We start from the raw sequence: 25089 nt of genomic DNA, 5'->3' as shown, positions 1-25089 counted from the left end.
CTCTCTCTCTCTCGTTTTATATGTGTGATGGAGCAGTTAGAAGCAGGAGAGAAAATTAATGATGCTAAAGCCGAGTAATAAGAACGATAGAGGGACCCGCCTAAAAACCGGCGGCCAAATTTCGCACTAACTTTATTTGCAGTTTTGATTTTTTTTCCAACCTTGAAATTTAAAGCTACCCCAATGGAATAAATCTTGAAGGCTCTCTTTTCTACTGCGTTGTTAAGAAAAATGTAGCGTGTCTTAGGCACTTCGTAATTGAAATCAGTAGGCATGCAAAGTTGTGAGATTTTTTATTAAATTTGTTTTTTACTCCCCTGCAAATTTTCATCAAATGAGATGGATGAAGGAAAACATTTTTCTGAATCACCATGTTAATTTCTCAGATGAGACGAGCTTCCTGGCGGCACTTCTAAATCTCAGGATATCGCCCCCTTCTGGCCGTTACCAGACGATAAAAGCGTGAAATTTAAAACAATTTTTCCATTTCTGGCATAAAAAGGCAGTCTCTCTCTCTCTCTCTCTCTCTCTCTCTCTCTCTCTCTCTCTCTCTCTCTCTCTCTCTCTTTCTCTCGTGCTGGCGTAAATTAATTTTAATCCGCCATAAAAACCGAGAGAGGAGGGACAGAGCGTCGTAAAGCTGCACTTTTTCTCTTTCTCGCTCTCCGGCACACAGAGACCCTATCGTCGCTATCTCTTTGGCCGCGCAGAGCAAGAGATGAGATGAACCCATATCAGAGGGGCAGAAAAGGAGGAGAAAGCTGCGATGTCGGGGCACAAAGGGACTGATGACGACCGACGATACAGCGCACAATCTCAATAAAGGGCGGAGGCGAGCGATATGATTTGAAGATCTGATGCGGTGGGTGGGTGGGCGTACGGCTCCCTCCTCCCGCACCACCACGCCATCAAAAAGTCGATTCGCTTTATGACCGACTCTCCCTCTATTATAAATACAACATCATTTCCTAAGTAATAACGCCTCCACTGCCGAGCTGAAAAGAAAACTTGCGGGTGGAAACGTCAAAACGTGCAAATCCTGGGGTAGGAAGTACGTGGAGTGGATACCATTCCCATTTCTAGCGACCGTATTTTTACTAAATCACAATAGGAATTTCTATCATAAACCACAGTACATGTATTTTCTCAAATGAAGCAATTTTTATTGTTACTTCAAGGGAAACTTTTGATTTTATTTAATATAATGTCCTTTTTTCTTACTTGAATAAGAAATGCGAAACATCCTACAATTCCTTAGATTTTGAAAAGGTTATTATCACACATTTTGTAATAAACATCAAGGCACAATCCTCCATTGAGAGACAGAAATTTATATTATGACCAAGAAATATTTTACGGTAGTAGTTTTCGCCGGAATCATAAAAATAATGGGAGTTTGAATTTTACTCTCCATTTAACTTGTGCACGTGGAAGGGAATAGCGGCGACAGGCCTTTTTGCCATACAATTGGATTCCACCTCAAATTGTCAGCAGCGAAATCTCATCGCCGTCGAAAGTGAGAGGAGAGAGAGCATGATGGGGAGGGAAAAGATTTCGCATTAGGGAGTTAAATGTGTCAAAAATCGCGATGGCGTGTCTGCCGGAGATAAGGAGTAAAAAATATGAAATCTATATTCGGGCGGGCCGAGGGGGAAGAGCAAACTATGCACGCCCGCCAACCAGCCAGACAGACTCTATTTTACTCATGCTCGCTCTGTTTACTTTGCATTTTCAGCCAGTATGTGAGTGAGCGGAGGATTTTCATCAAGGGACGTCAAATTATTATTACATCACCCCGATATTGATGGTCAATTTAGCTGCACACCTGCTACAAGGGACTTACTTAATTAATTACAGTCTAACCTCATTGAAAATATTTATTATAATATGTATTAAAAAATGGAGCAAAGTGTATAATAATGCACACCATGGATGCAAAAAATAAGCTATTTAATTAGTTAATGATTCTTAATTTCTGGTGAAGTGGTGGTGGTAATTAATTTGAATCTCAAATTACGTAAATTGCAGAAGCAAAATGAAACTCCAGTCAAGTGCCAAGTATTTGTTTATGCGTATAGTGAATCGCCCGGCGGCACGCATTTTGATTTATGGAATACGGCTGGCGGCGGCGGGCCACGTCGACTTTAATGCAAAAACGGTCTCGGGCGTGCGGTGGGGGCGGGCGGGGGTGGTCTCTTTTCTGCAACGACGACGACGGCAACGGCGGCGGCAGATAAATCAAGTTTGCGAAGATGACGGCATCTCTCTGTTCGAGGGTGGATAATCACATCATATCAGCTGGCGTCGTCTAACTGCTGCGGCGATGGCATTCAGTCAGATGAGATGAGTTCTCCTCCGCCACTTCCCTTATAGAAGCAGTCACTCGCTTATCAGTAGCCTAACAGATGAATCTGCGAGCACAATAGACCAAAAAGCAGCAGCAGCAGCTCCGCCACCACCACCTCCTCCGCTTCCCTTCCATCATCAGAGACCCTTTCGCTATATGTGTATGTGTGTACTTATAGTGCTACCAGGGGACGTGAAAAATAGTCACGTGTCCTCGCTTGTTCGCTCCCCTGAGGGAGCTTAAGAAAGCTAAGTATCCATCGATTGATCTGATTGTAACATTCTGGGCTTACAGATCTATCCTAGCTATTTCGAAATGATAACATATAGCAATTTTGAATTATGAATTAAATATTTACTAGGCGCACATAATGTATAAAACATACAACAAAAATATGGAGATCGTCATTAAATTTATTTTCTTCCTTTTTTATAAAGGTATTTATGAAATTTTAAAAAATTGAGACCATTGGTTCAGAAAATTAATTAAAAAAAGATATGTTTTTATCTGGAATTAATCATAGACTCAGCCTTTTCTTCCAATCTTATTAAGAATGACGAAAATCCATCAAATAATTATAAACTGTTTCAAAAATATTCTAGATCAACCTTTATAGTTTCCCTCAGGCTTCATATCTCTTTTCCTCAAAGTTCAAATAATCAATTTATAAAATCGACAACACTTAGGGGAATTCTAAGCAGTACTTTGAATAAAACTTTATGTATAAAATGATTAAGATTTTAATTTAACGACTATCTCTGTATTTTTATGACGTCCCTCAAAAAGAAAATTGAAGTCTGGTAAATTTTTCACACCCCTTGGGAGGTTGGGTGGAAGAGGAAGAGGCGCGCGTTGCCGCTATGTGGAGCGATCCTTATTTTGCCTCCTTATCGCGCCAGCCGCCAGCATTTTTGGCTGCTGCCCTATAAATATGAAGCGCTCGTCATTTTTTATTGTGTCAACAGGAGGCATTAACTTTTTTCCTTTCTCCGTTTTCTCTCTCTCTCTCTCTCGCTCGTGGTCGCCCAGCCGCGATAAAAATAAGCTTTTATTGTTTTTGCAAATTTTACTGCCGTCATCATTGCGGCCGCCATATTTCTGCCTCTTCTTTACGGGCGCCGCCTTTTTTGCCCGCTGAGATTAGCAGACAAAGAAACGGTCGGTCGTCATCAACGCGGCGGATTATGAGCGTGCTGAGGATGACTTTTTGTCGCGCCCCAAGGATGCTTATCGCATTTTTGTCTCGCGTTCGCACCCTCTCACTTCGTCCGTCCGATGAATCACGCTAGTCCTTGACGTACATTTCGATGTGCATTGTTTCGTATGAACCGCGGAGGTTAGTATTGTATGACTTTTTCCATCATTGCGGGAAAGGTATGCAACCGGCTCGGTGCAAGTGTTGTGCAGGGTGCATAGATCATAAAGCGGAAGGAGCCAGGCAATATGGCACGAGAATAGGCTATAAAACGGTTGAAACCGCGCAACTAGCATGAAAATTACTGTTGCAAACTGTAAGAGATGTGGAGAATATTCAGAAAAATGCTGCTTGAAATGAACTGACCTCAAAAATGATAAACGGGCAATGGGGGCGTACTATATGTATTTCTTTCAATAATACCAATAATGATAAAATATCGCAAGACATTTTTGAATTAATTATTTTATAGAGTTAGCTGCCAGGCAATACAGAGAGCTTCACATCACTGCCAGCAACAGAATGAAATTTAATTTTTAAACCTTAAATTTCTTAAGCTGTGGTTTTGACTTTTTGCTTTTAGTTTAGCTTTTTTATCGACCTTTCCTAGCTTGGAGCTCTCGAATTTTGACAACCGTGGCTTATCCTTTTTTGTTTTGGTATGAAAAGCTACAAAATTTCAATGCATAATTTTAAAATAAAGAAGAGTATCATATCCCAAAACATTTATTTTACCGATGTTCAATACTAATAAAAGGAATAAAATTACAATAATTTAAATTATAAAATTTTCCAATTTTTTTTTAATAATTGTAAGAGTATTACATCAACAAATAGCCTCAAGATTATTTGGGGGCTCAAGCTTACAAAAGCACAAACAAAAGCCGAGCTCTCGCATTACCAGCGTCTTTCACCCACTGAACAAACAAAACTAATTTTTCTTCTTTAACCGCGCACGACACGAAGAACAGTGCGATTTCGTGGTTGGCGAAGAATTAGAAGAAGGCAAGGCAAACTTTTCAAAAGTAATGACACTGCCTCCGTGCATAATAATTCTTCATCATCCTCATTGCGCTAGCGCAAAAGTTTTAACGACAGCAAAAGTTTCGCTCTCTCATGCAGTGCGCGATAACTGTTCAACGCGCAGGGCCTGGAAACGTGCGAGTCTGGGTTTTCCGTCCGTCCGTCCGTCCATCCATCCATCCATCTGGTATTAAAAGGAAAAGAAAGTTTCGCGAGTCGATTGGCGCGCAGATTTGAATACAAATGAAAGGGAGCGCGCCGATAAAAGGGCATTGTGAGACGGCTTTTCGGCGGCACTCCGGAAATTATGACACGCGCAGATTGCAGTTTCATCTCCGGCGTTTCCTGTTTTGTGCCGGGCGTGTTACGTACATTCCCGCTGCCGTAAAGATATTTTCCAAAGTAAATCGCGGCTGCAGGGAAAGTTGATGCCCGCCGCGTCGCTCGCCCGCGTGAAAAGAGCGGAGAAAGAGATGAGCGATGGGAAGCTGCTGCCGCTGCTCCCGTCCTCGCCGCGCACAATGATGCTGCCGAAGGGAGGAAGAATCCTCGAGGTGTATGTGTGTGTGTGTGTGTGTGTGTGTGTGTGTGTGTGTGTGTGTGTGTGTGTTGCTGGCAGAATGCAGAAAATCCGCCGATAACGCTGAAGCCGCGTGGAGCAGAGGCAGCCATGTTTTCGCAATTGATTCGCTGCACCAGCGAGCGGCGTGAAACGATGCCTCTTGTGAGTTATGAGACGCTCTAATGCCTTTTGCTAACTGACGGATTCCTCTCAGCGCACATTTCCTTTGTTCACGTGGAAATATTTTGGTTCAAATCATAGAAATTTCTTGAAAATCTGGAAAATTTCAAATTTTGAATAACAAAGTTCAACCGATTCTTAAATCGATAACGACTTTTTATCTGAAAATATCAAATTATTAGTTCAAACTGTATAGTGCAGTCAAGATTTAGAGTTTCATTAAGCCTTAAGTTTGACTAACATTACTGGAAAATTTAGCATCAAATTTACTATTAATTGAACAATTTTAATTTAACTTTCAGAACAAACAATCCTAAAACAAAGAAAAATATTTGAAAATATTTTTCAGGTAGTTCTGTTCATTTTCATTTTGGAAATCCAAACGAAAATTTAAATTGCCATGAATTGAAGCAGTTGAATTAAAAAAAATTACACGCTCCTATTCCACCCTTTCATTAGCGAAATGAAATGAACTTTCCCTTGGCAGTGGTGGCCAAAGCAACGGTAGCCCTTGAGCCCTCGTTGCACACAAACAAACAAACCCGGAGCAAGCAGAGGGAAATGGTCCGAAGTGTTGGGGGTAAGTTGTTTCATCGCGAAATGCGGAAGGGTTAATACACACGGCCTTAGTCGGTACCGGCACGTGGATGTCTGCGGGAGTCGGGGCGAGTGGCCATAGTGTCCGGGGTGGTGCCGCCTCCGATGGTCTCCGCGGCTCAGTCCGACGACCAGCGTGTATGCATACGTGCGTCTGCCTGAGATAAGCATCGCTCAAAGAGAGTAGCCCTCTGCACGTTATCTAGATGATGCTCGCAAAAAACGAGAGAACCGAGAGACACACTCATAGTGCACTCGTCCCCGCTATGTGTTTGTGTGTTTTGGCGCGTAGGTGGTGCAGCCGGCGTTTTCACAGTGGCGGATTAACCCCTCTGATGGTTTTAGAACGATACTTGTATTTATTCTTCGATTATCACTTTTATTTTTCCCGAACAAGAAAAACAGATTGAATTGTAATGGAACAAAAAATCTTGATGCTCAAAGATATAAATAAACACCAATCGATTGTAACATTATAGTCAATAAAGTTTTGAAATAAGAGCGGAAGTGGCAATCTGCAAGGGGTTGTAATTTGAATATTTTTGTTCGATCTAACGGAATTGTTTCAATACCCCATTGTAAAAATTCCTATTCGTAAAAAGCTTTTAATATTGGAGATTAGAAATTCGACAAGCATCGTTTTATTTATGCCTACTAGTTTCGGTTGTCAACTGCAAAGCCGAAACTAGCACGAAAAGACGACTTTTTCAAAGAGGAATATCCGAATTTTTTCCATTAATGAATCCTCGAGTGTAGCCTTCAATCAAATCTATGCATCGTCCGCCCCTGGATTGTGAAAGAATAAATGATTATATGTGCAATGGGACGGTCGTTTGGGCAGGCGCAGGCAAGCAAGCAAACGCTGTGTTCTTGGTATTATTTGTATGTTTGGAGATCATATCCGTTGATAAACTCTTCTCCCGGCATTAGTGCCGTGCAACGGAGGCTTTTATTATGATTTTGCCCCTGCGCTGGATAAATATTTAAATTTTGCGAGAGAACACGTCGCCTCTCGCTGCGCCCGACGTCTTTGTTGACGCAGAAAATTCGATTTATTTTCTACTCAAAAACGACTCTTTTATGCTGCATATTTTCCCAATCCTTTCATACAAACAGATGTCGCTTTGAATTGAATTGCTCTCGCGTTATGAGCACGGAATGAAAGATGACAACCGCGATTGCGTCTGCCGATAATCACTTAAATCTACTTTGAAAGCGATGAAAGGGTTCGTCTCGAATTACTTTACAGTGCCATACTTTGGATTCTCAAGAGCCACGATTCTGTGGAAAAGACAGGATGTTTTTCAAACAAACTTTTTCGATTTAATCGGCATGTGAATATTTATTTCCGCCGCATCTGCCTACCCACTTTTCAGAAGATTTCTTCTGCTTTCATAACACTAAAAATATTTGTCTCCTAATCAGTATCAGGAAATCAAAATCTGCGAACATGTAGTAAATAGTATTAACAACTTAAGTGACAGGAAAACAAGTTTTTAAGGATGAAATAAGGATCCTGGGAACTTGTTTGTGGATTGTTAAATTTCTATACAATAATTTTAAAAGTTCAATTCCTTTTAATTGGGTATTAATGTATTTTCCAAGCATTTCTTCTTTCAATTTAGAAAGGAAAAAGATTATTGGATAAAAACTAGAAAAACCATAGAACTAATAAAAGAGCCAGCAGCAACTCGAAACGTTATTATTGTTTATTTAATCTTGATTTTTGACAGAAATATGGGCACAATAATCATTAAAAGACAGTTTACCGTTACAGTTTGATTTGATTCCTATTCTAGACGTTCTATAGAGAGGAAAAAATGAACCAGTAAAACCAAAAAACTGGCATACATCTCATCGCTGATTAGCGCCTTATTGTTTGACGTTGGATCCATCTCTGACCGCATTATTGTCGGTTTTGTGAATTCATATTCGGGACTGATTGCATCCCACGGGGATCATTCTTTTTCACTGACGCGCGAGAAATTCTCCCCTCGTGCCCGTCAATGATAATAAATACGCCGAGTGCGTGTACATCCCTATTTTTCTGACGGGATGAGAGCGAGAGAATAACACAAACCAGTGATTGCCTTTTCGACTTCTCACTTTTCCCAGCAGTGGCGTATCAATCATCATCGCGCACCCAACACACACACACACACACACAACACACGCACGAAAAGCGAGCCACGCACGCCTACCTGCTTTTTGTTACGAATCCATCTTTGTGTCTGTCTTTTTGTTTTCGCTTATTCCATTCTGAGCACGCTCCCAATCGATTCTTTTTGACGTTTGTTCTCCTGCAGTGTGAGGTTTTTGACTCTCGTTTTTCTTCTTTACCTGAGATAATATCTCCATGTTTTTACAATTCTATTTCCTTGAAATTTATATTCTAATATCTGGAAGGTAAATAACTTCTAGAAAAATAATAATCAAACAAATATTGGCCTCAGTAAAGCTTTTTCCTAGCGACGATAATATTATTTTGCAAAACCAAACATGCCTCAAATGATTTAAATCATTTAAATAAGAAAATAATTCAAATCAAGCAAAAGTAATGAGATAATAAAATATTGAAAAAAATCTGTTATATGCCCCTATTTTATTCATATATTTGATTCGATTCATCACAAAATTGATTCAATTGAGTTAACTCGTTGGCTGCGATTCGCTTTCCTTGTAATTATAAAATAACGCCTGGCCAATTTCAATTCCCACAGTTAGCACGGAACAAAGTCCCGCGACTACACTTAGCAATTCTCACTCATCAATCATCCCGCGAGCCGATCCGAAAAGCAAACTGAAAACCGGCGGGCGTCGCTCGCTTAACATTATAAAAAGCGGCCCATTAATGGCTTTAAATTAAGCAACCTTGAACGGCGCCGCTGGCGACTTCCATGTGCACAGCATAAAACGTGAGCTGCTTAATTTGCAGGAAACAATTTTCCCACCCTCCAACACAGAGAGGGGTGGGGGCGGGTGGTTGGCTGGCTGCTTGTGGACTGACCCGCAATTCCCCATAAAAGTGCGATATGTATGTGCGCGCGACATAATCACGTTTGGGAAAACCAACCCCCTCGGCTCGGAGCCACCACCCCCTCCCCCTGGAGCGAACGCACCCCTGGTTATCGCCGCGTGCTGTGCACTTTTATCGCCGGCCAAGCCGGCTGTGGATAATGTAAAACATATTTAAAAGCTAATCCCCAAACGCCGCTCGTTGACTGCTGCGCTGAATGACATTAAAGACGTCGCATGACTTTTGTTTGTCGCTAAACACACCCCAATTGATGATCGGCCACTTTTCATCCCCGGCAATTGGAGAGGGTGCTGAAAAATATAGAGATGCGTTAAACCTGAATTTATTTGGATTGATATCACTAAGTTAAGGAACGTTGTCAAGTGGAATACTGAAAATTAGATCAATTCCAAAGTTGTGTCTTGATTTTTTCTCGTTCCGCTTCCAAACTTAAATTTTGTTTGAAATTCTACCTGTTTGAAAAAGCAGATTAAGAAATATTCATTTTGTTTTTCAAAGTTGCTGCATTCAATTTAATTTGAAAAATTTAACCTTTCTGTTAACTTGAAAATTTCAGACTACATTTCGGGGTTTATCAGGATGAGCGACTAATTACAGAAAAAATTGAAGGGAAAATATATTATACTTTCATGATAGGCACCATATCTTTGGGTCCCTCATTGTCAGCAGTAATTTAACCTGAAAATCAAAATCCAAAACAACAGAAAAATCTTACTAATGGCCGTTGAAATCTATTAGCTAAACTAATGCTGAGCACATCAGCACATATAAAACAATGAGGATGAGTGATAAAACATAACATCAATTGTCCCCTCCCTATGACACAATTAATACACCTCTATTAGTAAAATTCAAATCCCTATATTACATATCCAATTATTTGCAGCTATATCACAATTTAAATTTTACTCCTTATTAAAGGAGAATAAAAGAAGTTGCTAAATATGTAACTCATTGAAAGCTGCGGACTGTGTAGAGGATTCCTATTCTCGCGAATAAGTCACATTGGATAGTACTGTTACGGGAACAGGATTTTTCTTAAGGTGAAACGAATTATATTTATATTAATTTCGTGGATCATATAGAGCTAATTATTTTAAAATTTTCAAATACATTAATTGCAAAACGAAAAACGATTTTCCCAAACAGAGTGCTTGCAGCACAACAAATCAATCAGCGAGCATGAGCAAACACGGAAGTGTCGCTGGCGGGCTTAATGCCTCGTCATTTGTCAGCCGAACGCGTCATTAAACTGCAAATCGCGCCGAACATTAAATAAAACGATTCAATTGAACGCGTCGGTCATCGGTGTGATTCGAGCTCTATATATTCATATTTATCTGCTCGGCGAAATCAATTGCACTGTCGCTCATTATGCTGCCGCGCCGCGCGACAAACGTCATTTTAGCATGAGTGATCGGCCCGAGACGCGAAAGGGGTAAAATCTGGCGCAATTATTGTGCCGGCTTTATTGTTCCGCCAGAGTATCGGCCGGCGATAATCTCTGCGGATGCCCTTTCTCGAACGCGCACACACAAGGCCTGATGCGATGCGTTCTTTTCACGTCACGCGCGCACTGTGTGAAATCGCGGTCTTTGTGACGCCAAATTTGACTTGTAAACTACGACAGCGCTTTTATCCTTGTTGCCCAGATAAGTTGATGGATCGCCTGCCGACTCTTTCTTCTTCAAACAATTGCTCCGTTTTCATAGCTGGTGTTGGATAATATATAATATAGCAAATTTTGTGCGTTTTTTATTTCCTTCTTTTCAAGACTCAAGAGCCCAATTATAATTTCTTTTGGTAATAGCACTAAGTTTGCGCGCACTATCATTTGGTGCTGCAGGAAATCTAGATAAAAGGCATTATTTTTCTTAAAAGAAATAAGGTTTTCAATTTAACTCTACCTGTTTGTTATAAGTTATACAGATATAGTTGTTCCTTAAATACAAATCACTTCACAATTGATAAAAATAAAACTCTTCAATGCGACCGCTCGCCAATACCACTTGGCCCCTAAACCTTTTCTTAGCGGATTACGTGGTTTTGCTGATTAAATAGTTCTGTTTAGCAATTAAATAATTACCACCTAACGCTATTCAATTTCAAGCAAATAAATAAATAATTAACGACACATATTTTATCATTTTAACTTCGGTTGCTTCATTATTACGCTTTAAACCGAATGAAATATTTATTTAATGCATATTATTCGTTGACACAATGGTGAATGGGCATGATGCATGATTCTCGATGCATCTTGACGGTTACGCAGCAAATGAGGCTCTTCGCGTTTCGCGTCTGAATCAAGTTCGAGACATCGCACACGATAATCGCTCCTTGTGTGAAAAAGCAACAGTGCGAGCTGAAATTTTAATTGATTGTTTACTGTTATGCTTTTATATTTATCGCGATCTATTTCTCCCGCCGCGCGTCATTAACATTTTTACTATATAAATTTTCCCTGCCGACTGATGAGATAGATGACAGATTACAGCGCAAGAGTGGTTTTCTCTGCTTTGTTCGCATAACGCTGCTGCCGGGTATTCCTATTCCGAGAAAACAATAAAGCTGATTAATTCAAATGAATTTTTTTCATAAAGATTTAGTCTCACAATCAGAGCTGATTAAATTGTTCCATCGGGATTTTTGACACCCAATTAAAATTATCTGGCCATCAGCTAATTGGCATGGGCTTCATGAAATATGTATAAATGTTGTGTTTGAACAGTTTTATGGCTTAATTACTGTTAGTGGTGCATTGTTTTAACAAAATTAGAATTAATTTAATATAATTTATTATAACGAGACATTTATTGCTGATATCACACGAATATAGAAATATATTTTCGTATTTTGAACACCGTTTAAACAAAAAAGACAACAAATAAAATACATATTTCGAAATCCCTTCAAATTTTCAAACTCCATCATTCTTTTAATAGATATCGCTATGTGACAAAAAATACCTCAAAGTCATATCTGCCTTGAATTTTCCCATCAAACTCTCCAAAACTTCGGCGCCACAAAAAAGCATCGATCTCTAGTTTTAATTCCTCGGCGAGATGAACGCGTGAGTTTGTGTGCATGCGGCTGGTAATCCGCCTATAAATTCACAGCTCGTTCTAGTCTGATGCGCTCTCACATAAATAAACGTCGCTGTCTCATTGTCAGGCTTACTTCGTTTGTGTTCATTTGCACGGCGGCAAAAGCGGGTAAAAGGGACGTGCGTCGTGCTAACTAAGTAGCGGCTTAGCGGCCGTAATGCGAAAAACACCCGACACGTGCCTGGCGGGGGTGAGACTTCTCGATTTGCGCAGAGTCAGCTCCAGTCACATTACTATGAATGATGAAATCAGAACCTATTAGAGCTCACACAATGTCACACATTCTACAAACACTGGGGCGAACCAAATTTTATTCAAGTATTTTCAATCTGACAGATAGTATCCACAGATTTGCAAATATGAGAAAATAGGTGAATATTTGAAACAGAAAAAATAATTTTTGAAATAGGCGACCACTTGAGGTTATTGCCATTAGAAAAATATAAATCAAGGAAATTTATTGTTATGATAATGATGTTACTAATATATTCGAGATTTAAGAAAATCATTGATTAATAATATCAATGCCTTAATGAGAGACCTGTTTCATGATATATAAAAAATATATAAAGTTAATTTTTCAAAATATTTATTTTAACTGTTTAAATATGTAAACGTTTTTACAAACTTCAGGAATTTGTTATTTTATTTAAAAAAATATAATTTAAATTTGAAAATTTGAACAAGATTTGCAACTGCGAATTGAATATTTGAATTTTACAACTTAAATTATTTTTTTAAGTAACTTTCAAATGGTTACCTTTTATTCTGAGTTCAAAGTCAAACTGCGAACAAATAAATCTATACATTGTATCTTTCAACTACTTTGACAAAGTAGTTGAAAGATACACATTTAATCAAAGTTTAAAATGCAGCCCCACTCCCACGCTTTTAAAATAACGAGACGCGTGCACGTTTTCCTCACTTGGCACACTCACGGCCAGATGAATATGCAAGCACATGACCCTGCTTTTAACGCGGGCATTGCGGAGCAGAGAAGAAAGAGGTCCCGGCAATAAATTTACAAGCTAAGTGAAATGCAATGCACACACACAGAACGCGTCCGTTCGCTTTCAATCTGGTCAGGCAAGTGAGAGAATTAACCCTCGCTTCATTTACTTTTGATCTACTCGCAAGCAGAAAAACCAACGCCAAGGGGAGGCGGCAGACACGACTAATTTATTATTTTTGTCACCCCTATATAGTTCGCGTTTGGCCGTACTTATAGCTGGCTGTGAATGAGAGCGCAGTGTGATCTTTTCTTATCAGACACCAAGCAGATTTTCCATCGCTTTGATTTCTAATAGAAATTGCAATCGCATGAAATGTGAGCATAAAATTGAATAAATTAATCCATTCAAGCATATCATCTCTTAAGATTTATTTCAACATTTTTTGTACCGCGAGTAAAATTTTTAATTTTTAATCTTGCAACATGTCCACTTCCAGGCAAAATTTAATGAGAAAATAAATAATTACTTTATGATAAAAGAAGATAAATTGAAAATTATTACAAAATAAGTTAATTTAAATATTATATATCTCTAATATTAACAAATAAAAAGTAATTAAACTAAAAAGATAATGTGCACACGTTAAAAGGGTGGAATGGAGAGTGCCACCTATGGGCAGGCACTACTCAGCTGCAGCATTCAAAGTTAAACTTATCCCACTTAGATTTAACGACAACCATTTATACATGGAAATGAATTTACGTTTAAATAACTTTAAAAACTGGAAAATGATTTAAAAAACCCTCAGTAAAAAATAGTTTTTTCATCAATCTAAAACTTATTTTCTTAAAAACAATTTGCGTGAATTTAAACGTGGTTTTGAGTCAAGCGGAACAGCTGAAGCCGATTTAATGAGTTTGACTGACTATTTCGTGATACAAATTTCCAAATTTCAACTTGAGCAGCTCGATGCATAATATTAGGGGGAGGACACGCGGCGTGGTGTAATGCGAGATTGATCACTCGGTTTGGGGTGTGAAAACGGTGGGTTCTGCCTGCTTACTCCGCTTTGAATATGTGCGCGAGCAACACGCGCCCATTGTATTGTACTTGCAGAGTCATACATAAAGATGTGTTATTCCGGGTTCAATGAGCAGCACATGCACACGACGATGCAACGATAACAATGTCGATGCCGCTAATAAAAATATGGGTATGCTCATTTCGGGGAGGAAAGGGTTTCCGTTTGAGCAAATTAAAAGTCGCTTGACGAAGGGTGGAAGATTAAAATAATCGCGCTGGTTCTCACTGCGATCAAATTTCAACCCTTTAACTTTTGTGAGTGAACATTTAATTTTTAGAAATTTACGCAAAGTGAATTTTCCCACAGAGCAAGTGACTTTTAAGACAGTTAATAGTTGTAATTAACTAGGGATTATCGAACAATCATTTATCTTTTTCCTTGAAATTTTCACTGCCTAACCTAGTTTTCGATCTTGAACAACTTTTTCGTTTACAAAAAATTCGCAGGTCGAAGGTCAGGCGACCTTTTTTTGAAAATTCAAATTTAAGAGATGATAACCCCCTATGATTTTTTTAAGATTCAAGGCTAAAATGTAGCCCGTGAAATTCTGCACAAGTACACCAAGTTTCATATATGGTGCGATCGCGATAGTTATGCTGCAATTTAAATTTGAAGATTAAAAACCTGCTCGAGGCCGCTTTACCGCGCGTGGACTTTGAGCAGCGAGTTCGCCTCTCGTTATTCAAGTTGATTTTTTCGCATTTCACTCGATTAGAAACACCATGAGGACCTAGGGTTGACCAACGGAGGTCGAAATCGACCTTCAGGGTGTCCCTGACGTGACTCTGAGATGAATAATGTTGAAAATTTCCAATTTCATCGAACTTGGTGTCTTTTTATCGGTTTTCAATGCCGTACAGCTCAAATATACAGCCAAAACTGCCGAATGAAACCCTGAAACCTGTCCTTGAAATAATTGTATAATATATATCAATATTAAAAAAACATTTTGCGACGACTAATTTAAGCTTTCATGGTTGAACGGTGACCAAAAATTATTTAAGGGTAGCTACTCAAACTGGCGGGTTGGAGGTACTGGTGGGTTGAAGCCGCTGTGTTCTGCATTCTGCGAGACCACTTTTTGAGTGGTACAACCTGCTTCTAGTTTTCTCAATTGATCTGTTCGAGGCATGTAAATTCGTTAAAAAATACCCCGCCTACTTCAAAAAGACCAGGGACGTGCATGGGCATGGAACGCGCCGCGCGCCTAAATTGTATATTGCGCCTCAGAAATTGATGATTTCACAGCAAAATCCCTTCTCTAGTGCTACAATTTTGTATAATGCTTTGCCAGTTTCGCTGTGGCTCGAGCCGCAATATGATCAGTTTGTTGTTGCTTTGAAAAAATTTCTTTACCTAGAGAAATTTTACAGTTCTAGTGAATTCTTTGCTTTTGCAACATAGCTTTGATTTTTGTTTGTATTATTGTGTGCATTGCAATTGGGGGGCATATTGTTAGAATGTAACATATCTGATGTATATGACCTCGCCAAAAGTCAATAAAGTTATTCTTACAATTATTATTTCACTACACGAACATTTTTTATTTTAGCACAAAAATCAAGTGTCACATACCTTGCTTTTTTATGGGTTGAGTCACATTCCTATCATGTTCACACTTCTAGCGTCTTTTATGTATTAAAACATTCATATTATAGTTACAAATTTTCACCTTAAAGTCCTTGCGTACGCAGCGCCACCTGCCTGTGTAGTCACCACACACCTCTTTTTGTGTTTCTGACCGACCGTTTGATTTGTATGGAATAAAAATACGTGTTATTTTTATATTGTTACGTGTTATTTTTATATTGTGTTAAATATACAAATGAAAATATCTCGAGCAAATTGATCATTCATTTTCATCATTGTGTTCAATGCAGAAATCGATCAACTCTTTTGTCCTGACACTCAGATCTGCGTTGTCTACACCACACAAGTAAGCCATAAGTTCAAGGGTTCGGCTTCGTTGAGGTGGGTATGAGTAGTTCATTGCGTAGTACACAGAAATCAATAAAGCAACTGCTTTTGTTTCTGTGTCTATTGCAGCGCAAACGGTCCTATCCTCGCAGTGAATATTAAAGGTTCCGGTTTTCTCTTGCACGATGTGGGGGGCTAAAAACGCCTTGTTTCTAGCGATGTCATTATTTTGTTTTGCTACCTCGTAAAGCTGGAGAGCCTGTTCCGCATCCTAAAATGCAGAAAGTGGGTTGTTGAAGCAATAGCTTAAAGAGTCGACTTCCAATTTTACTCACAGATATTAGCGGCAACTCATTTGGATAAATTTTATGGACCGATCTAAGGAGGTCCTGTACTGATTTGATCGACACAGTGGCAAAGGTTGTTGTTCTAGCCCTCTTTCTTTTGGGTTTTTTAAAGCTGCCTTTTGGATGGTTAATTTTGTACTTGAGCCCTTCGAACATTTTTGCCAATCTCTCTGTAAGGGTCATCAACGGATGGACCAAAACAATCCTCTTCATTTCCTCAAACAACTAAAATAATGGAGACAACCAGTATTGTTTTAGAATCGAATTTTAGTCATTATCCTCACCTGCTCTTGTCTAAACAGTGCAGGCCACTTGTCCATAACTGATTCCAAGGGAAGATTTTTGACAACTATATCTTCTCTCCGCGTTGAAAACAGTTGTAACATCAACCGCGACACTTTTTCCTCGTCTGGGTGCTCTGTGCTTAGCTCAGTCATCAACAATGTATAGTCCCGTTTTAATGATTCTTCAGTTGACATCGCAGGAGTTGGTGGCAAAAAGTTGACCTCCCCACGAATAGCTTTTATGATGCCTCTGCCAGGCTTCGCTGGAAATGAAAACAAGCGTACTATTAGCTTAATAACTGTAGTGATTTAAATTACGCTTTTACAGCTTTTAATTAGTTATTAAAATGATTGAGATATTTAAAATGTTTCATATAAAATTTTATCTTACATCTATTAGCCAAAACTTCAGGGTGCTTGCTCTCACGTCGAAGTTCTGTCATTTTTCCATTGATTGTGGAAATCCAATCCTCAATTCCAAGCTGGTCATCGTTGCTTTTGTTTGCCAGAAATTTGTAGGTGTTGACCAAGGTCAAACAAGCATCCATGACCATTTTCCTTGTTGGATAGTACGTGAATTGGACCAAATACATCGAGATCAAAGAGCGAATTTCTCGATATAAGCTCGGTGATACTGTGTGAGGTCTCTCGTTGGATGGGTTGGCTTCAAGGGTTGCCAGTTCCAGCTCGCTTCTCCCAAACTTAGAAAAGCGCTCAAGCGGGATTTCAAATTTACCTGGTTCCCACATCTCATGTTTCAAATTTGAAACGTTTCCTTTCCGAAACTCATATACAGAGGAAAGTATATCAGAGTGGTAGCCACTAACTAGTCTCGCGTGCTCATTATTGTTGAAAACAACATCTAACATCATGACACCCTTGAGGGGGAAATCTTGAGCGCGAATCTCAAAGAATCTTTTAAATTTAAAATTAAACAAACGCAAATGAAAATCCCCACTTAGACGGCACGTATCTTTGATTATCTTCATGAGATTGGGCAGTTCTTTCTCTCCAATTTCCGCGTAGTCTACATCCACCAGATGGTTAGTTCCGTATACGCGTACTCCGATTTGGTTCATTTTTAGATAGTCTATACGATGCTCTGACTATCTGCAAGTTAAGAGAGTTCTGAAAGTAAAAATTTACAATATGTTAGGATTGCTACAAATAAGGTACACCATAATCAACTAAAAGCATGCATAAGAGGGTAGTTTGAACGCAATAACCTTGATAACCATTGAGATACAGCTAGCGCAGGTGAATTTAGAAAATCTAATAAAATTTATGTCAGTGAACTACTACTGGACGAAAGTTAGATTTCATCTGCAATTTATTATTTTATGAAAGTATTGCTTTCCATAAATTGAGGAATTTTTCAATTTAAATTGAGTTTTTAAATTCACCAGTTGTATAAACCCTTATCGTTCGAAGCCTAAAACATATGGCGCACCGTATACATTCGTAATAAATTTATTTTTAAGACACATTCGCTGCGATTTCAGACTCAATCCTGCCACCTTGGGATTCATCACTTAATTGGCTCTCTTTAGATTTAGAAGCGCTGAAAACCAAAATCAGTCCAGCCATTCGCCGTAGGATCGTAAAAAAACTCTAGAAAAACATCAACATCGAGCTCACGGCCGGCTGGTCTGTGGCCATTGCCCGGGCCTGAAGCCAGGTTGCGAGGTTCCGCGAATCGGATCTCCACGTAGGGTACAAACCGTCGGCCGCAATACAATGAAGGGGGGCAACACCACTGGGGTTCTAGTTCGTACCCTACTAGAGGCCTATAGATAGTGCCCCCAAACACGCCGACTGCCGGGTGCTAGCGGCCGACGTGGGACATGGTCGCCTCCCCCCCGACCGCTACGCTCCCCGAAGTTACTTTTTATGAAAAAGTGTACGCAATTTTTGGAATTTTCTCCTAATATTTTAGGGTTCAACTTAGGTTCTCTAGGGCAACATCTCCACCGAATTTCACCAAGATCTGAAGACCACTTGCCAAGGGGGGTTTCATTATATTTAGAACCTTCCTTCTGATATTATCCCACGAGAGAATAGCTGATCCCCATTTATTCTAAAATTAATCATCGGTTGTTTTGACCATGCCATCACGGACAAATCTGATTACAAATTAAGTTCCCACGCCATCAAGAGCATAAAATGATACAAAACCCAAAAACCAAATTAATTTTCAACATATATCATATATAAAAAAAGTCGAGTGCATATAATCCAATTATAGAGCGCGAATGAGCAAAGAAATGTATATACTATAGTAAATAGTAAAAAATAGTTAAATTTCACCTCTGTAAATGCTTAATTCAACATACCTGGTCTGAAACTGGCCGATTGAGGTAGGATTTCAAAGATATTGATGGAAATTTGGTGCAGGTCAGTTTTTCGGCACGTTGTTTACAGTGCAAGCCATGCCGCGAACGAGCTCGTTATTCTTTCCCCCGCTAGAGGAACGGATGGATGGGGGCGCGCTTTTCAAACGTTGACACATGTGTCACATATATTTCGATCATGTATCGGGCTCGGGCAACCCCCTTTCTAAAAACATAAAAATTTTATGTTGCGTGTGCACATTTCTCAATTTGAATTTGGCGACACCCAAAAAAATTCTCTCAGAGTACACTGTTGTAGCAAAAACATTCCAACACTGGACATTATCTGCTATGCCTCTCAGCCCTTGGATAATAAAAATTGATATGAATTTATCAGGCCGCTTATTGTGAGTACCATGCGCAATCGCAAAATGGAAAAAAAATCATATAATTCCACGTTTTTTCTAATTTTAACAGCAAATATTTAATAAAAACTTGTATATTTTTTCTGTTTTATTTTTTAGCATGCAAGTTTAAACTGATATAAAAAAATCACCATCCTCTGGCGAAATTTCAGGGAAAAAAGCAACCCATTTAAGCCTCCGAAAACTCATCAAATCCGCGGTGGCACCCCTGCAGATACGGCGGATGCAAATCACCGCAGAGTGCGCGATTTTTTTCTCTCTCTGCTCAAAACGTGTCTGGCCGCGAGAGCGTTTTGATTTACTCGGGCGTGCGATAGAGGCAAAAATGGCAATTCTTTCGCAATTACCGCAAGCCTGCTGGACGCGCCGAAATGAATGGCGAGCAAACAAACACACAAACCAGGGGCCGCATGAAGAATATATATGTCCCCTATTATTCATATCTCTTTCCTCTGGTGGCGGTAGCTCGCGCCGCTATCAAAATGTTACATTCCTGCGCTCCCTTGTAAAAAAATGAAGCGGCGAATAATAAATAGCGGTGGACGGGCCTCGCGAAATTCAATGTCCAGCAACCAGCCAAAAAGTCCTCCCTCAATGGCGATTTTTTTTAAAAAAAAAAGCTGGTTGAGGTAGCCCCTGAAGCTCTTAAAATTATTTCCTAAAATGTTGATCGTAACTGAATTACCAGCATGATCATATTTTGCCTATCAAAAAACAGATGCCATATGATAATAGGAAATAAGGCTTAATTTCTCTGACGCTTAACGATTATACACTTCTAGCTTATTTATGGGCAAAAGTCCTATCTTTACATACCAAAGGAAAAAGAGAATTAAATTTTTAGAAGAGTCTTAATCAAGGTGTTTTACTAAACATCTTAGGTCCCATTAATATTTTAAATCAGATTTGGTGTCTTGACGCTTCAAAACTAAAAATGGCTAAAAATTACGAAGAGTGTCAACTATTAATTAAACAATTCTTGGATGTGCACTTTATAAAGATTTCTTGGCGAAGTGTATGTGCAACATAATAAGACTTTATAAAAATGTTATCAAAAATATATTTTGAGGATCAACCATGGATCTCATACGTTTGCAGTTAAAACGCGATTTTTGCACACGCGTTATCTCTCACTCTCTCCAGTCGGGTCTCTCTCTCTCTCTCTCTCTCTCTCTCTCTCTCTCTCTCTCTCTCTCTCTCTCTCTCTCTCTCTCTCTCTGCACTTTCACATTATGATGATACATTTTAAAAAGGGCTGCTTTTTATTTTTAACTGATGATGTTTACTGCGTGTTTCCATATTTCATTGTAAGAGGGGGGTCATAAAAAGCAGGGTGCTCTCGCCGCCGGAATTTTTTTTTATTATTGCAGAGTGATTCCACCGTTTTTACGAGCTCCAGAGATGAGCTGTTGGTCGGTGGTTTGGCACGGAGAGCTAGCGACTTGTTTTTTGGTAAAAGGGCTGCCCGTCATTTAATTGCTCTTGCAACCACGCACGAGAGCAATTCTTTTTGTTTTCTGCTCGATTCATACACATTTATGTGAGTATATGTACTCTCGTTCGATGATTTGTGGGAGGGAAAAGCGGGTTTGGCGCAAAAAATGCGACCGCACGGCTAATCTGGCCCCAATGGATTGAAAAATGGAACTTTCTGACGGAGAGGAAGCGCCTTTTTTAAATCGCTTTTTAGAGGATGCAGGAAATGAAATGCGGTGACAGTTTCCATTGCTACATTATTTATTTTTATTTGCATCATATTAATTTGAGCTTTCCTAAAAAATGGTTATTTATTTTATCAAATAGCGAAAAAAGGGTAAAAAAATAAATTATTAACAGGTTAACAAAGAAAATTAGCAAATATACTATATTTTCCTATTTTTGCTCTACAAGGATGTTTTATAGTAAAGACTACTCCGTTAGTTGTTTATATGACAGTTAAATCGGGCCGGATTAGAGTAAAAAAGTTGCCTCTATCAATATTAAGATCGAGCTTCAGAATTTTGGGAAGGAAACTTCCTGATTTAATAATAAATAGGCCTGCATTTGTTGTTAACCACCCTTTCGTTAATGCCACAATTTGGAGATGGAGGATCAGCTACTCCGTATCCATGATTGTTGTATCCTTGGGTCGGGCGGTGTTGCGTGCTGTAGTATTTGCTGTCTTGGCTGCTTTCGTGAATGGTATCCGAAGGTCTGTCAAAATTCAGTTTCTGCCAGCTCCCAACAGAAACGGAACCTTGAGGGTACGGGGTGAAACAGCCACATATTTGCTCTGGAAACGCAGGCAAATTTAGATTGTGCAAAGCGAATTTTCATTGCTTAATATATAATAACTTACGTTGTGCGAACACTGCCGTGAATAAAGCCACAAGGAAGAGAGCGACGATGTGCATGTTTGCAACTCTAGACCCTAACTGAATTTGATCTGGCTCAAACGTTGTTGTTTCCGTCTGGCTAATTATATGACACACAATCTTCGCGTTAAGCTGAATCGGTTTCGGCACGCACCTTCCTTTATTCAAGGCTTCAAAAGGTAATTTTAAAAATCAAATCATCTTCGGAGAAGTTGCTTCTCCTCATGTGTTATTTGATCACTATTAGGATTTCTGGAATTCAGAATCGAATTTTAAATTGAATTTTGGCTGGAACTTTAATTAGAAGTAGAACATATAAACATAAGCTCAACAAATTATAGAGAATTTTTTACAGATCTCTATCTTGGTTTTAACGACGAAAGACGGAGCTGGCGCGTAACAGAACTAGAGACCGTTAATGGAAGTTGTGTCTGACGTCACGAGTTTTGGCAGACAGAGAACCAGTTAATTCAATTAAAAGAACAACAAAATTGCTGTTTTTGTTACACTTAATTCCAAATTTGATGCAGTAATTTCACAGATTTTAGCAAAATAGTCTTCAAATTTTGAAGTCAACAAATAAGACTGATTCGAAGAGTATTTAATATAATTATGAAGGGCTACAATCTAAGAATAGACGATTCCCAGGTGAGCTGAAGCAAATATTGGGGTGGCAGAGGCGGCAAGCAGGTGCCGGCCGTAAATCCAAGCGTGTGTTCTTGCGGGCGGCGAACTTGTTGACCGCGGAAGCAATTAACCCGCGGCTAATCTCGAGGGCAAACATCTTGGCGCAGCACCTTGCCCGAAATTTACTCCCTCGAGCGCCTCGGGCAAACGCGTGCGTGTCTGATTGCCGGCGCCGCTCTCTCCGTCAGCAAGCAGCGCCGGATTAACACAAAAATAGACAGAGGGGGGTGCCGGGCGCGCAATCCCTGCAGAGGAGGAGGCGAGGATGCATCTAGCCGTGGTGCATTTCCATTGTGCGCGCGGCCTTATCAGCTCTTCAAGGGTCATTTTGGCGCTCTATAATTTATGGCCAAATATACGCATAACTGCTGATTTTATCGTCGCATCGCCCGCTCTCTCTAGTCCGCCGCCCCGCGTTGTATTGCATACATTCATTCACCAAAGCCGACCCGACTTATCTGTCCACCGGCTATTTAAATTATTATGCACTGCTCGCCGAGGCTGTTCAGCTGAATGCGCGTCAATTGCATGTGTGCTGCGGGCTGCACGGTGCACACAGGCGTAAATCAAACTGCAAATCCAAGCAGTAATGGTAAATGCTGGGCTGAACGTGAAATCTTTGACTGGTGCTACTGTTCTGGAAAAGAGTGCAGGCAACTATACAGTATTTTGATGAAGGAGGCGCTCGAGGATTCATTCATATATAGAGGAATTAAAACCTGGCTTATGTATCTGATAATGATTATTAAATGGTTAAATGACGTCAGGGTAAATGATCCAATAAAATTTTGCTTTTCTATGAAGAAGTACTACAGTTTACAGAAACTGAAATTAGTATTATCTATGCTACCTGGCAATTTAACCTTTTTCGCCTTTTTGCATCAGTGATACTAAAATTTAAAATAATTATATATATATATATATATACACATATATATAATATATATATATATATATATATATATATATATATATATATATATATATATAAATTTTGTATGCTTGTACAATTTAAAATATTGTAAATTACTACAAATATTTCGAAACCATAATTCCATTTTGAGAGCTTTAATTATTAATTTTAATTCCAATGTTTATTATGATGAGTATTAAGTTCTTGCAGGGCTATAATAAATAATATCTTGATTAGAATTACAGACACAAATTTGTTTTAAACAATTTTAGGTGACATTATAGTCCTTGGCTTGAATCCCGGCAATTAATTAATTTTTATTTCGCAACTATTTTTTGTAATAAAATTCCAATTTTACGCCAACATGCACGAACTGCGCTATCAGTCAGGACATCAGCTGCATTATGGGCATTAATATCAAAACATTTTAAAATCGAGGCCATAAGTCTTAAAGCGCTTTAAATTTTATTACATGGGTGCTGGGCAATATCTCCGGCGAAACATTTCTTGCACAAAAAGCCGAAAGAGTGTTGCTTTTCCCGATTCTAATCAATTTGTGGCAATAAAAGGCTAACAAAACGTTTTCACGGCGTATGTACACTATCTCATCTAACTCGATTTAAAAATGTTCTCGTCAGGCGCAAACAGAAAGCGGGAAAAGTGTTTTTGATCTTCATCAGAAAATTGGTCAGCGACGAAGGAGCAATAATCGCACACACGACCGCACTAAAATGGTTGTCACGTTGCGTGTGTTATTTTATAAAATAGTTTTTGTTGCTGTATCAAAACGTTTTGGGATTTGCTCAAAGAAAACATCTTTTGGATTTTCTATATTCATTACAAGACAATGCTCTTTTGTAATTATTGTAACCTCCTTCTCGAACAAATTTGGCGGCTTGAAACGTGTGAAATAATTATTCTTGACTGGAATATATAAGTATAGAAAGTAATTTTAACGTTCAAAATATGAATATGTGTTGATTTATAATGTTCGATTAGATTACAACATTTTATTTGCTTTACAAAGAACGTTAACATGCGTGCATGCGCAACGTTTCGAATCTCATTGGGCCACGTGCAATTATAAGCTTTTAAAAGAAGAACATTTTTTCTATACGAAACCGCGGACTGCTTTAATGGACTCCCGACACACAACGTAAATAAAAGGGGTAATTAGCCGCAACTACTGCCGCCGCCAATGCTTTTGCCTGGCTTTTGTACAATTTTCATACGCGCTCGCGCTCAACCCGTCGACGTAATTAAAAGTGCCAGCGTTATATTATATAGCATGTGAACTTGCTGTTTATTGTTCTCTCTCGCCACGGCATGAAATTCATTTTAGCCTCTGTTCACGCGCGCAATCCACTCCTTCATTGCATTCTCAACCGAAATCTGAGACTTTTGGGTTTTACGGCGAAAGAGTGTGTTTGTGGATTTTATTGTTCTTAAAATGTTGCTACATTAAACGTTAATGACAGACCACCTGCACCAAGGCGGAAGTTTTTAAGGCAGCAATAACCCTAAAAATTGTTGAAATTACATGTCGCCATGGGATGCATTATTTTAAAATCAAAATATTTTTCGTGAAGTATGGATGCCATTAATATTAATTAAAACAATAGCAGTTGAAGTTTACCAATGAGTATGATCTATCTTATAGAAAATACATTCTTCTTGTGAGTGAATTGGGATTTATGAGATTAAGTCAAAATGTACATAGGCTGTAGGAGCGCAACTAACATTTCAA

At 39.1% G+C, this 25089-nt stretch overlaps 1 protein-coding gene and 1 long non-coding RNA gene across 2 annotated transcripts; both read right to left on the bottom strand.

Annotated features, from left to right (window-relative positions):
• Positions 1-15888: 15888 nt before the first annotated feature.
• LOC135945638 (uncharacterized) lies at positions 15889-19060 on the bottom strand. Its single transcript, XM_065493457.1, has 5 exons — positions 18967-19060; positions 17025-17761; positions 16634-16896; positions 16338-16574; positions 15889-16273 (listed from the first exon to the last, which is right to left on the bottom strand). Exons 2-5 carry the CDS (start codon positions 17710-17712, stop codon positions 15935-15937), a joined length of 1527 nt encoding a protein of 508 aa, XP_065349529.1. The 5' UTR covers positions 17713-17761; positions 18967-19060; the 3' UTR covers positions 15889-15934.
• A 2047-nt stretch (positions 19061-21107) lies between these two features.
• On the bottom strand, positions 21108-22228 carry LOC135947952 (uncharacterized). Its single transcript, XR_010575745.1, has 2 exons — positions 21727-22228; positions 21108-21660 (listed from the first exon to the last, which is right to left on the bottom strand). It is a non-coding gene; the product is annotated as an uncharacterized LOC135947952 (long non-coding RNA).
• Between the last annotated feature and the right edge of the window lie 2861 nt (positions 22229-25089).

This window comes from Cloeon dipterum, chromosome 1, assembly GCF_949628265.1.
Source record: "Cloeon dipterum chromosome 1, ieCloDipt1.1, whole genome shotgun sequence".
Classification (NCBI taxonomy): domain Eukaryota; kingdom Metazoa; phylum Arthropoda; class Insecta; order Ephemeroptera; family Baetidae; genus Cloeon; species Cloeon dipterum.
Note: the sequence above shows the minus strand (reverse complement) of the source record. Positions and strands in the feature narration are given on the sequence as shown.